Here is a 13,853-nt window from a genome sequence, read left to right as displayed (position 1 = left end):
CTGAAAATAGTTATTTTAGGAGACATAAGTATACATTAATGAAAGCAAAAATTGCAGTGCTCATGTGAAATGTTTGAAAGCTCCCAGAATTCATGTTACAATTCATGGGACTCAAGAGTTTAACATATTCATCAAAGGCCATTCATTGGAGTGGATGGCACTTCTCTGGAAATGGAGTTTCATGCCATGTCCTTCCTTGTGACCATAAGGCTGCTCAAATTATAGGATACTGGGCAAATGTAGCAATTCCACAGTGGTTGTTCTTGTCTTTGGCGAGTTTCATATATCCGCCCAATCCCCATTGTTTTCCCCAGCTGAAAGAAATCATATTTTCCAATTTAGTAGAAATAATAACACATGATAGACATAATAACTGGCAAGAGGCCAACATAACAGACATATTAGAGAAAGCAAATGATCCTCTCCTGAGTATTAAGGGATGCCTCAAACAGGATGTGAAATCTACAGCAGAGAATGGGAATTTCTACCCATACATGCATGAGAACTGAAAACATGTTTTACGTACGACAAAAGTAATGGCACTGGCATGACACTGATATTCTAGAAACCAGAGTAAGAATGGAAATTTCACAATACTATATTGGTAGTAAGTTCTTAGAGTTATATAAGGTAGCTGAGAGTTCAATGAGTGGAGATCAACTCCAAGGGCAATGTAAAAGCCAGTTTGACATTATAGTGTGCATGTAATAAACAGTTTGGGACATGGACACAGGGTATATGTGTAGCAAGCTGGCTAGCTAGAGTAAACAACAATTCCTAGATCAGTTAGAAACACTGCCTCAGTATGAAAGTTGTATAATGATTGAGAAACAACTGATGTTAAAATCAGACCTCTGCACAGGTGCACTTGCACACACACACACGCACACAGACATGCACATAGGCAAACAGACCTCACATCTGTACATGGAAAAACAAGAATAAACTTTGGTCAACTTAAATGAGTCAACATTTTCTAGTCTGTGTATCAAAATACTGACTGCAATATTCTGTCTTTTCATGAATCCCTTGTTAGTGTAGCCAGGCCCTTAACCACTAAACCATCTTTCTAGCCCCTAGAATTTTAAATACAGAAATTTTTATCAGTTCATACCTGTTCTTAATCAGCCAGTAGTTTTTGCCATCTTCTTCATTTCCATCAAATCCATAGCCAATCACCAGAACTGCATGATTTACAAAACGTTTGCACCTTGGCTCATGATAAATACCTGAGAAATAAAATGGAAGCCGACATGAGATGCAAAGGATGCATGACAGTGAGCACTGCCACCAACAACAGGGAGGCATTTTCAAAGATCTCTGATATTATATAAACTACAATGGAATAATGAGCTTCATGAATTGTTTCCATCTATACCAATATGTATATATATATAAACACACACACAGACATACACACATAGTGGTATATGTTTACATATGTACATATATATTGCATACACACACATACATATGGTTACAGAAAATTGAAGTAATTTAAAGTAGTGAGATTTGCTGATAACAGTAGTCTACAAGCATATGAGATGACTTCTTGATATTGTATGTTTATATCACTAGAATCTCATGCTATGTTATACTTACAGAACATAAAATACATAATTGAAAAACTCCCTTATCCACCAAAGTGAGAAAAGGTGAAAACTTAGCTAACCAATAAATTTTATCATGTGGTGGTTCATATCAAGTGAAATTCAGTACTGAAAACTATTGCATGGGGATGAGTAAAATCCAGAAACTCATTCACATAATACACTTTACATAGCATCTGGTCTATGAACTTGTCATAGTGTATGGATGTCACAAGCGTTTTTCTCCATATCTAGAAGAAAAGATACTAACCTTTTTTGTAGAACCGTAAAGAACTGTAGACAACATTAATTCCAGCAGCAACAGGCCCTTTAGTTGCTACAGCATCCATTAGGACATCTTCATCTTCTGAAAGGGGCACAAATGTCGTGATTGTAGCCAATGAATTATTAGGATTGTACCTGCACACTCCTTCCTTTAAAAGATAAAGAAGTAGAAACTCAGTTTCTTTCATCTACTGCCTGGGAGCAAGAGTCAGAACCACAGCAATCATCACTTTCCAAATGAACACAGTCAAGTAATGAGTATTAAAAATAATCCCAGGAAGTAAAATGCTGCCAGATGACTAGAAGCTAAATATAAGTTTTTTTTTATCTCCAATAACAACCAATAGGTGTGCCTAATCACAAGAATGCTGTGTGCCACAGAGTTCTGAATTATCTGTACAACTGTTCACATATTCTCCATGTACACAAAATGTAAAACGCCAATAATGATATCATCACACCAAAAACTTATGCAAGCAATACATAACAAAGCATTGTTAGTGTACAAAGAGATTCTATCATGTAATCTGATCTGAAGATAGTGTATTATCTCTACAATTGTCACTCACTACAAGCTAAGCTGAAAAGACAACTTAGGAAGTCCACTTACTTTTGCTTTATATGGATAGGTTGTCTCAGCCTCCAAACCTCCATTTTGCAAAACATACTGGAAGGCATTGTATGTAGTACCCCCACGACAGCCTCTATTGCCTTGAGGTTTAGAACAGTCCACTAGGTTCTGTGCACTCAGTGGGATCAGTTTGCCAGTTTTCTTGAACACTTGTGCTTCTATGGCACCAGTCACAGGAAAAGCCCAACAAGACTTACATTTTCCCTAAGCAGAGAAGAAAATAAGGTCATCCATAAACAAATACTAACTCAAGAAACAACATAGACAGAAAATGGAGATGAAAATGGAGAAGTGACAGTTGATAGATCCATATGAAGGAGTGGTCAGTCTCCTAGAGGACCTAGATGCAGGCAGTATGCACCTGCTCCAGTACACACACACACACACACACACACACACACACACACACACACGGACATTTGGACAGGAGTTATTGGTTTTATGGATTATTAATGACAATAGAAGGGGGCATGAGTTCTACAGAGAGAAGAGAATATAATAGTTTGAGAATATCTGTGGCACACTGCAAAGATCAATATACATTCTAAAATATATAAAAATTTCAAAGAAGGAACATGTTATTTAATAAATGAACTGCAAATACCTCCACATTCAATTTGAATAATAGACATTTCATGTATTGGCATTCACGTGGTTTGAGAAGAAGGGCATAGCATAGCATGTTGGTGCATGTCTTTATTCCCAGCACTTGAGAGGCAGAGACAGTTAGATCTCTGTGGATTCAAGGCCAGGCTGGTCTCCAAATGAGATCCAGGAGAAACAGGGGTCTTAAACAAGAAACCCTATCTCAAGAAAACAAGCAAGCAAGCAAACAAACAAAAGCAAAAAAGAAGAGGAGGAGAAGGATAAACATGAGGAGGAGGAGGAAAAGAAGGAGGAGGAGGAAGAAAAGGAGGAGGAAGAAGAGGAGGAGAAGGAAAAGAAGGAGGAGAAAGGTAAGTGACACTGTCATACCTGATCATTCACACGAGTCACATAGCCTTCCTTTAGCCAATTAACAGATTTGGGCAAAGCATCTTTCCAATTCCAAGAGTAAGGAAAATTACTGTGAAGTGCACCCTTCCAGGGACTTTTCACCGTGTCATTAATCGGAAATGTAAAACCAGTTATCATGTTCTTGAATTCCTCATCAGTCTTCAAGAAAAAGTATTTAAATGATTATTAAATAAAAGACTCCACGTAAAGCACTAAAGAAAACACAGTGTGAAGCAATCCATGTCACACTCACCAAGTCAGCAAAGTCATTTACTTCCATGGTGTAGGTATTCTTCCCCAGGGAATTCTCCATGTTGTGCAGTTTAATCCTTTTTACATTTTCCTCCCACACTTCTCTCTTCAGTACATCTTCCTCCTGGATGAGAATATAATGGAAGATAATAATTCATTCCATTTAAACTCCTGCACAGGCTGACCTTGCAGACTTTCTGTTGCAGGTAACTAGAGGTCAAGGAGGCATCTCAGGATACTATGGTCTCAGTTTCACATACTGTAGAAAAGAGAATCTGAACATCCTGTGCTCACAATGATTTTTATTATGCAATCTCTCAGTGGTGGTGGTTGTGGTGTGTCACCTAGGATCTCTCATGTACCTAGACATTTTTACTCTGGGACCACTCTGAACATTTTCCTGAATACCAACCGGAGTATATGACTTTCCGTATTTTATCTTCCACTCTTCCCATTCGACATCCAAACTGAGATCAAACTCTGAGGCACCCGACACAACTCCCAAGCACAGGATGACCAGGAAGACAGCAGGAGTCATGTCTCAACCTGGATATGAAAGAGAAATGAAGATATGACTACAGCAGTGTTTCAAAAATGTCTTCTTACCTCTTCCTGAGAAATTAATTCATCCATCATTAATATAATAATTTGTATTATTCTTCCAAACACATTTTAATAGACTGAAGAAAACATTGAGGATGGCTTTGAATCAAGTCACACAGTGACAGTTATTAGACCCACTGCAAAATGAAAATCATGTACTCAGATTTCTAGCACTGTAAGCTTTAGGTGTGCTGCATCTTGTTTCAGAAAGATCTCCATGCATAGTAAGGAACCAGTGTCTTGGGATGTTTCTTATAATTTCTATTACCCAAAATTTCTATTATGTGGTATTGCTTTTAATTTCAAGGTGAACTCAGGAGTTGGAGCCACATGTTATCATATGCCTTTCTAATATATAGCAAGTGGTTGGCTTGTCTTTAACCCTCTCTTCTTTAGTGATACTTTGTGAACTATCATCTATAAAGAATGTGGGAAGAATCATTTAGTATTTTTTCCATCTATACAATCAAATACCCACTTGTTACCTATGTAAGAATAATCTCACATAAAATCCACTACGAAGCCAAAGATGCTAAAAAAAGAGGAGTATAATATCAAGTTAATAATGGGATTTTATATTCTGTACTTGCTGGATTTTTAAAGCAACACTCCCCAAAGGACCTGATAGGGACATATCTCCTGCTACTGCATTTGCACCTGTAAATGGAAAACATTTATGTCTATGGGTTAGTGTAAGAGATGTCTTCAAAAAGCAGCTGCAACTCTGTGGACTGAATCAGACTGAATCAGTTAACATAACTCTATAGAAACATAGACCTAGAAGAGTCTTGGTTTCCTCTTAAACTTCTCTACCCATCCTCATTCTACCTACATGGAGGGCTGGTGATGATTAAGATATATTTTTGTTCTTTGTAATATCTTTGATTCTCCATAGAGTCTCCCAAAGCAACCATCAAAGCCCACTTTCCACTCTGCCATTCACTGGCAGGGCCTTACCCTTCTGTGATGACCACTACTGCCTCAGATCACGCCACAGATTCGACTTGTCGGAGGATGGTCAGGTTCGAGGATCTGGCCCACCTATAAATCTGAAGTATTTACAGGGTTGTACCTACCCCTCAATCATGCCTTTCTTTTGATTGGCTGTGTTGGTGACTAGATGAAGCCTGTAGGCACTGGGACTTCAGGCATCTTCTGAGATATAATCTGATTGACCCTTTGGCTTGGCTGTAGGCTACCTCTGTGGACAGCAGGAAGCTGAATTTGTAAACCTTGTCAAAGAAAGCCATCCTGTAGACCTTGGATCACATTATACTGGATATTTTTGCTTCTCTGATTGTGTTTCCTGTAAAACATACGTGGTGTTGTACCCTTTAAGTTTAGAATAGGTTTTTTAAGATACTATCTCTTGCATGGGCTTAATCATTATATTTTATTTTATGTTTAGTCCATAGCTATGATTGGATACTTTGAAAGCACACACCTTGGAATGCTCTTTTCCTGGTGTCATGATGTAAGATGGATGGATCTCATGAGAATCTTTAGGAGACAGTGACATCCAAAGAAGAAAATGAAATTCAAGTCAGCCATAAAAAAAGGGGATATGAATGAATGTGCCCATAGTCAGTGGTCTCATTAAATTCACTGGGTTTTCTCTTAGAGAATAAATTGAATAACCACCTAGAAGTACCTAATTCCCTGTCCCCTTCATCCTGCAACACTGTGCTAACTGGAAACATCTGTATTGGCCATTTTCAGGACCTATTCTGGTTACCTTAAGAGCACACACATAGTTTGACAGCACCACAAACAGATATTTAGAAGGATTTCCTCTTCAAGTTTGCTCTAGAAACTGAACAGCAATCCTCAACTTCTCCTCCCCTTACCTCAGCACCCATCATTTCTTTTTGTCAGTGTAGATATTTGGCTACTGCTTTTGATTTAGTGCTTTTCCTTACAAGAGTCCTGATGAAATGTAGTTTCCATTCCAGCAGTCTGAAAAGTGGGACCATTAAGAAACATATTATTCTACAATAAAGACTGTCATATTTTCACTTTGTATTGTCAGGCTTTAATATTATGTATGGCACAGAGATGTCGTTCTTGATTTATCCATTTATTATAGCCTTTAGTGGTTTTCTCAGATCAAAAAAGTATGATATCTATCTACATTATACCATATAGGACCCAATGGGCACAAAATCTATGACTATTTGAGTCATTGCTAAATGTTGGTTAAACAGTGAAAGGTGATTTTTTTAAGGACCACATAAGTTATTTTATGTAATTTTAGAGCACCAATAAGAGACTTACTGTATACCCCATAGCCATCTATGCTCCATGGGTCTTCTGCTTGATTATTTCTTCAGCCCTTCTATTTATTTTTAATCATCTTGTGAATTTCATACACAGTGTATTTTTTGCCACACCTTTTCTATTCTCTTAACTCCTCCAAGATGCTCTGTTTCTCACTACCAATACTATATCATGTTTTTTCTCTCAGTTACTAAAAAGAGAAAGAAAAGGCCACTAAAACCGTGGAATCTATTGATGTTGAATAACCACTGCTGAGCATGCAGCCTGTTGTAGACTGTGATACATCTTGTCTCACTCCACTGCAGAACTATGGCTCTCCATCTCCATGAAGCTAGCATGTATAAATAACATTTTGACTAGTTTTGGGACTTTTTGCACATACCCATCTGCCTCATTTTGGGGATTTTATGTGACTTGAGCTGTCTCTGTCTTATGCATGGTGCAACATTCTCTGCGATTTCACATGTGTATCTGTTGTATACTGTGTTGGAAATAATTTTGTATGTCACCTATCACCTCTCACATTTATAATTTTACCACCCTCTCATCTTCACAGATCTCCTAGCCTGTCGGACATCCCATTCATATAAGCATTTCAAGTATCCATGGCTCTTCATATTATACAGGTGTAGGCATCTGTGTTAATTGCCATCTACTGCATGAAGAAGTTTCTCTAATGATGGCTGAGAAATTCATTTATATGCATATAGTAATATGCCGTAAGAAGTCTGTTGTTGTTATGTTCTATACCAGAATAATAGTAATAGATTTTCCCCTGTGATTATTAATTCTTGTCTTGAGTTGTCTTGTTAACAGTGTCAGGTATTAGGTCTATATCAGTAAGTATTAGAAACCATGAATAGCACCATGAACAGTATCCACTAGGAAGGAAGCTTCCAGTTGATAATAAGATTTCTCCATATTCTATGCATTAAGTATTGAGTCATAAGGAGGAAAGGGACATCTGTAATTGTAATGGGGCTAAATCTACGACTCAAGGAGACACGTTTAAAGATCATGGACTAAAGGCAGTTGTGTCCTCAGGGAAAAGCAACATTCAACTACCTTCCAACTTGTGAAAAGGAATGAAAGGAAAGGTTAGCCAGTAAAAGAAACCATCAAAATTCAGAAAGCTGATTAAAATGTATTTGAATGAAGGGGACATGTTCCATCCCAGAAAGCAGAAGAAGTTGGCAGCTTTGTCTACATGGTTGTTTTTCTGTAGAGTTAACCATACAAGAATAGTGTTAAGGAAGCTCCTTCTGTGCCTAAGAAAGTCTGCTGATGCAAAGTATGTGTCACAGGTGCCCCTGCATGTAAGCCAAATCAGACCATTGTGTGAAGCTGTGAAGGTTATGTCTAGATTCTTTAGAAACTCCAAGATGTTGGAGATGTCAGTGTTATGAGATGGCTGAGGAGGAGAGCTTCTAACAGGTCATGGACCAGCTCTGAGAGAGAGAGAGAGAGAGAGGGAGAGAGAGAGAGAGAGAGAGAGAGAGAGAGAGAGAGAGAGAGAGAGGAAGAAGAAGAAGAAGAAGAGGAGGAGGAGGAGGAGGAGGAGGAGGAGGAGGAGGAGGAGGAGGAGAGAGGAGAGGAGAGGAGAGGAGAGGAGAGGAGAGGAGAGGAGAGGAGAGGAGAGGAGAGGAGAGGAGAGGGGAGGTGTTAGAGTCAACAATGCTTAAAGGAGTTATAGATTTAAAAACACTTTGATATCAGACATGTTGATACAGAATTTGGAGTTTGCTGTGCTGGTTTTCATCCTTGTTTTGGTCCAATACTTCTTCACTATGATATGCTTTCTTTTCTTTCTCTTGGAATGGCAACGCATACTCTGGGCTATTGTATGTTATAAGTATGTAATCTGCCTTATAAGTTTGATTTTAGAGGGGCTATAGTTAAGAGATTGCCATGAGTATTAGAAACTTTTAACAATGGACATTTAATATTTATTTATTTATTTACATCTCAAATGCTGCTCTCCTTCCAAGTCCACCCTGCAGAATCCCTTCCCCATGTCCCTTCTTTTTCAGCTGTGACAGGGTTTTGGGTCTTCCCTGGGTATTCTTGTGCCCTTCCCCACTAGCACATAAAGTCTTTGCCAGATTAGGTGCATCCTCTCTCACTGAGGAAAAACAAGGTAGTCAGGGAGACTGAGCTGCACATCTGCTACATATGTGCTGGGGGCCAGCCTATGTATTCTCTTTAGTTGGCAGCTCAGTCTATGAGAGCTCCCAGGGGTCTAGGTTAGTAGATTCTGCTATCCTTTACATGGGATTCCTATCCCAGTCAGGGCTTTCAATCTTTCCTCAACTCTCCATAAAATACCCAAGTTCTGTTGGGTGTTTTTATGTAAGTATCTGCATCTGTTTCAGGCAGGGCAAGATTGGACCTCTCAGAGGACAGTTATGCTAGGCTACAGTTTGTATGTACAGTTTGTGTTTCCTTAATACTTTGAGGAATTGGTCTTTGTATGTGGGTTGGTTTTCATGTTGGGCTGGTTATTGGTTGGGCATTCATTCAGTCTTTGCTACATCTTTGTCCCTCATTTTATTTAGACAGGACAAAGTTTGGTTCAAAAGTTTTGCGGTTATATTGGTGTCCTCATTCTTCTGCTGGGGGTCTTGCCTGTCTATAGCAGGTCGCCTGCTATAACATCTTTATTAGTAATAACCAGAAACTGGAAACAATCCAGATGTTCCTCTACTGAAGAATGGATAAAGAAAAAGTGTCACAGAGTGGAATACTGTTCAGCTATTAAAAAGGAGGACATCATAAATTTTATTGGCAAATGGATGGACCTAGAAAATGTCATCCTGAGTGAAGTAACCAAGACCCAAAAGGACATGCATGGCGTCTTCCCGTGGATAAGTGAATATTAGCCAAAATGTACAGAATACATAGGATACAACCTACAGGTCATAGGAAGTTAAACAAGCAGAAAGGTCCAAATGCAGATGCTTCAGTCACACTTAGAAGGGGGAACAAAGTTATCATGGGACACAGGGGGTGATTTGGGTGTGAAAGAGGAGAGGGTGCAAGAAAGTAGAAATTGATCAGGTATGTGGAAAAGGGCAGGAGGGATTCCCAGAGGGCTAGAAGAATTAATGGGAATATGTAGTTTCTAGGGTACCATCTGGGGAGGGGGACCTTCTAGAAACTACCAGAGACTTGGGAGGTGAGAGACTCTCAGGTACCAAAGGGATCAACAGTGAGGAGAGGGCTCAGGTACCAAAGGGACCAACAGTAGGGAGAGGGAACTCAAAGTGTCTGCCACCTGTAGATGGACAGGTCCTCAGTTGGAGAAGGGTTACCAAACCAAAGTCAAAATATTTGATCCACAATTGTTACTGTGTAATAGAACTGCAGTGGCAAAAATGGAGAAGAGACTAAGGGAAAGGAGGTCCAGTGATCTCCTTGGTCCCAACTTAGGATCCATCTCATGGGGAGACATCAAGGTCTGATATGATTACTGTGCTATAATGTGCTTACAGGCAGGAGCCTAACCTGGCTGTCCTCAGAGAAACCCTAACAGCAGAATGATTGAAACAAAAGGAGATACAGTCAACCATGGACCTGATCTTATGGTTGGATTAGGGGAAGTAGTGAAGAAGTTGAAGGGGAGGGCAACTCCATAGTTGACATTAGCAGTGTCAACAAATTTGGCCCCCATGGGAGCTCCCAGAGACTGAGCCACCAACCAAGCAGAATACATAATCTAGGTTATGGCCATGGGCACACATATTGCAGAGGACTGCCTGCTCTGGCCTCAGTAGGAGAAGATGCACTGAATCCTTGAGGGACTTGATGCACCAGGGAAGGGAGATGCCTTGTTGCCGGGTGTGGGAAGCACCCTCTCACAGGCAATAGAGAGGGGGGATCTTGTGTGGAACTGTGAGAAGGGGACCAGTAGGTAGGGTAATGGCTGGAGGGCAAATAAAATAATTTGAAAAAGAGGAATGATAAATAAAGAACTGAAAACTCTGAGGATGGCATAACAGGAATGATCTCCTATTCTGCACTAGAAGTTTTTCACATACATCTCATATATGTGGCCAAACATAGAATGCTGAATTTACATTGTAATCTGAGTTTCCTTGCTGATCCATAGAGGCATCTCCTCTCTACCCTTACAAATGTATAGATCTATTATTCAAACTCCCACAGATACTAAGATACTCTTTTACTAGGATAATTTAGCTGTAGGAGGAAAATGGTCACAATACATGGAGACATCTGAGTGATTTTGAATCTGGCAATTACAGTGAACTCTAGCTTGGAAAGTTTAACAGATGAACTGTCACTCTGTGTTCTATAGAGCAATGATTCTGGACTTTGGGTCAGATAATCTCTGAGTACCAAGAGATAGACACAATCAGCAGGAAAGAGCTAGTCAACAGGAAAAGCCTTAGGACAAAACATTCCTCCTGAGCCACATCTACCCAAGTGCCTTCACATGGACATAAGGAGAACATAGTTCCTCCTTCTCTGTCTCTACCTTTTTTTTTACACAATTTTACTTCTATATCTTCCTTATTGCCATGTCCTTTGCCACTTGAAATCCATGCAAAGAAAAATTACACAGCAGAGAGATGCAATATAATATTTATTTGTAAGTCATAAGTAATGTTCTCCACATTCTATAGCCAATACCAGGAGTCATTGGCACCTCACGGCCTTTGATGCCTCACTGCTCCTCTGACTCCCTGACCAGAAGGAGGCAATTTACCTGTAAGGACTAAAAAGATATTCTTGATACCAAGGTGATGCTCCAGTACCAAAATGACCCAATGTTTATTATAGAGTGCTTGGGAATATGGGGTGAAATCTGCTAGGTTTTAGGATACTTTATTCATACTAACATTCAGTAAAATATCATATTAATGTAAATGTTAAACAAATCTCACCAAGAGGGAACATTTGAACAGAGAGGCTTCTGCATAGTTCTATACTTCAAGCCTGATCTCCATCTGCTGTGAAAGTCCTTTATTTATGGCTGGCTGAAAGGATGTTATTGATGGAGTTCCAGTGGGTCTCAGGACTGCCAGGCAGGCTGTGTGGGTCCAGCAGCAGTGCTGAAAGTACAGTGGTCACACACCAGATTCTACTAATTTTGCAGATGAGTATCATTATACAGGGTAGAGATTTCTTGTCATGGGGTCTCAGTAGTGTGATCTCACAGACTAGCTCAATAGTTTCATTTTGTTGTTGCTATTATGGCATAATCTTTTCCTTGGGGAGTAGCTTTGCACTATTTAAACTCACACCCTTTGATTGGTTTACTAGCAAAGGAGCACAACCTTAGAATTATATCATTAGCATCTCAAAGATATATCATGGGCTAGGATCATATCTGAGCAGTTTGTTGGCTTGCCTGGATCTTGCTTCTGAGACCTAGTTCTCCCTGAGCTGCCTGCTGACAAACTTCTATCTCACATGAACTACATAATTTCTAGTCACAGGATATGTTTTAAGTTAACCCAGATGGATTTATGATATGTTCCTTATACTTATGGAACCAGAATACTCAGCCTTATGTTAAGGCAATGTGTGCTTCTTCCTGGACACAGCCTTCCTATTTCTTTATCGTTTTTTCACTCATTGTTTTGCATACAGACAAAAGCTATGAGGCTTATAACAATGGGCAACATCTTCTGTTACCTCTAGACTTCCCCCTAATCTACAGAAAACATTGAAAACCATAAGAAGTTCAGAGTACACAAGGGCCTCTATAGCCCATCCTTCCAAATACCACCACAATCCTACCCCAAGCAACACAATCTGGTCTAACATAGCAACACCCAATTTTCCTAATACTTTTTTTTCCTACTTTGGTTTCTATCAATAGGATAGATATCATGGACAAAAGAAATATTTGGAGTAAAAGGGCTTATTTTACAATTCACAGGTCATCATTGAGGGATGCCAAGACTTGGAACTCAAGGCATGGGTCTGAATTAATAGCTATGTCCAAATGCCAAATACTGACATTATGTCACATTCATGCTCAGTCAAGTTACTGTAGAGCCCAGGGCCACCTTTGTGGGATGGTTTTGCCCCAGTGACCTGGGCACCTCTATGTCAGTTAACAGTCTGAAAAATATCCAAAAGGCATGGCCACAGGCTAATCTGATGGAAGTAATTTCAAATGTATTTCACTTTCTCCTGTATGTTCAGTTGACAACTAATATTAGCCATCATAGCTGGTTTGGCAATGATAATTCTGATAGCTTGTATTATGTAAAATTTTTCACTGTACTTAAACTCTGTCAGATAATTTTCTGGGTAAGATAATCTGCATTGACATTTGCAGTTTCTTAGTACTTAGAAAACATTGCTTAAGCCCTTCTGTCTTGTGAACTTTTCACTGAGAAGTTACCTGTTACTCTGATAGGTTTGTCTTTGTGATTTGTGGCTTTTTTCTGGTAGCTTTCAATACTTTTTTTTGTTTTGTGAATTTGATGTTTTAACTATAAAATGATGTGTAATGTTTCCTTTCTTGTGTCCTTTTATTCTTCTGCTTGCTTCTTGGATCTGAATGGGTGTATCTTCTTAGTTTAGGAATTTGGGGAAGTTGATTCTTTGATTCTAGTGAGAATCCAGTCTATACCATTTACCTTGGATTCTTCTTCTGCTTCTATGCTTAGGATTCATAGATATTGTGTTTTCACTGTCTCCCAAAGTTATACATATTCCTTTTGTTTGTTTTGTTGGTTTATATGGTTTTTTAAAAATATCTTTGTTTTTCACTGATGGTCTAAATCCTCTACTTTGTCCTCAGGCCTGATATTTTGATTCATACTGATCATTCATGCTACATATGAGTGCAATGTTCTTCTTATCATTTTATTGCTCATATCCTGTTCAATGTACTGTCAAGCACAAATCTGCAGGAAAGCAAAATCTGCTGAAAAGGGGCATATTTTCCTGATGCAACTCTTTTACAGTGATCCAAATCTAGACTGTAGTGAAAATATAGGTGTGACTGAACCAAGTACATTTAAATGATAAAAAACCAAAGATAGAGAGAAGGGTTTTATTTTAGGTCATTACTTTTCAACCCCTGATGTCCCAAATGTTTTGTCTTCCTGATACTATTGCTGTGATGAAACACCAAGACCAAGGAAACTTTAGGAGGCAAGGGGTTATTCAGCTTATGCTTCCAAATCACAGTTCTTTATTAAAGGACATCAGAAGAGGAAGTCAAACAGGTCAGGGACCAG

General features: G+C 39.1%; 1 protein-coding gene across 1 annotated transcript; it reads right to left on the bottom strand.

Moving 5' to 3' along the window:
* Positions 1–214: 214 nt before the first annotated feature.
* On the bottom strand, positions 215–4,291 carry LOC117714013 (cathepsin Q-like). Its single transcript, XM_034510600.1, has 7 exons — positions 4,166–4,291; positions 3,755–3,877; positions 3,481–3,660; positions 2,485–2,709; positions 1,861–2,023; positions 1,115–1,229; positions 215–314 (listed from the first exon to the last, which is right to left on the bottom strand). The coding sequence occupies exons 1-7, from the start codon at positions 4,289–4,291 to the stop codon at positions 215–217; spliced, it is 1,032 nt and encodes a 343-aa protein (XP_034366491.1).
* Positions 4,292–13,853: the final 9,562 nt, after the last annotated feature.

This window comes from Arvicanthis niloticus, chromosome 8, assembly GCF_011762505.2.
Source record: "Arvicanthis niloticus isolate mArvNil1 chromosome 8, mArvNil1.pat.X, whole genome shotgun sequence".
NCBI lineage: Eukaryota > Metazoa > Chordata > Mammalia > Rodentia > Muridae > Arvicanthis > Arvicanthis niloticus.
Note: the sequence above shows the minus strand (reverse complement) of the source record. Positions and strands in the feature narration are given on the sequence as shown.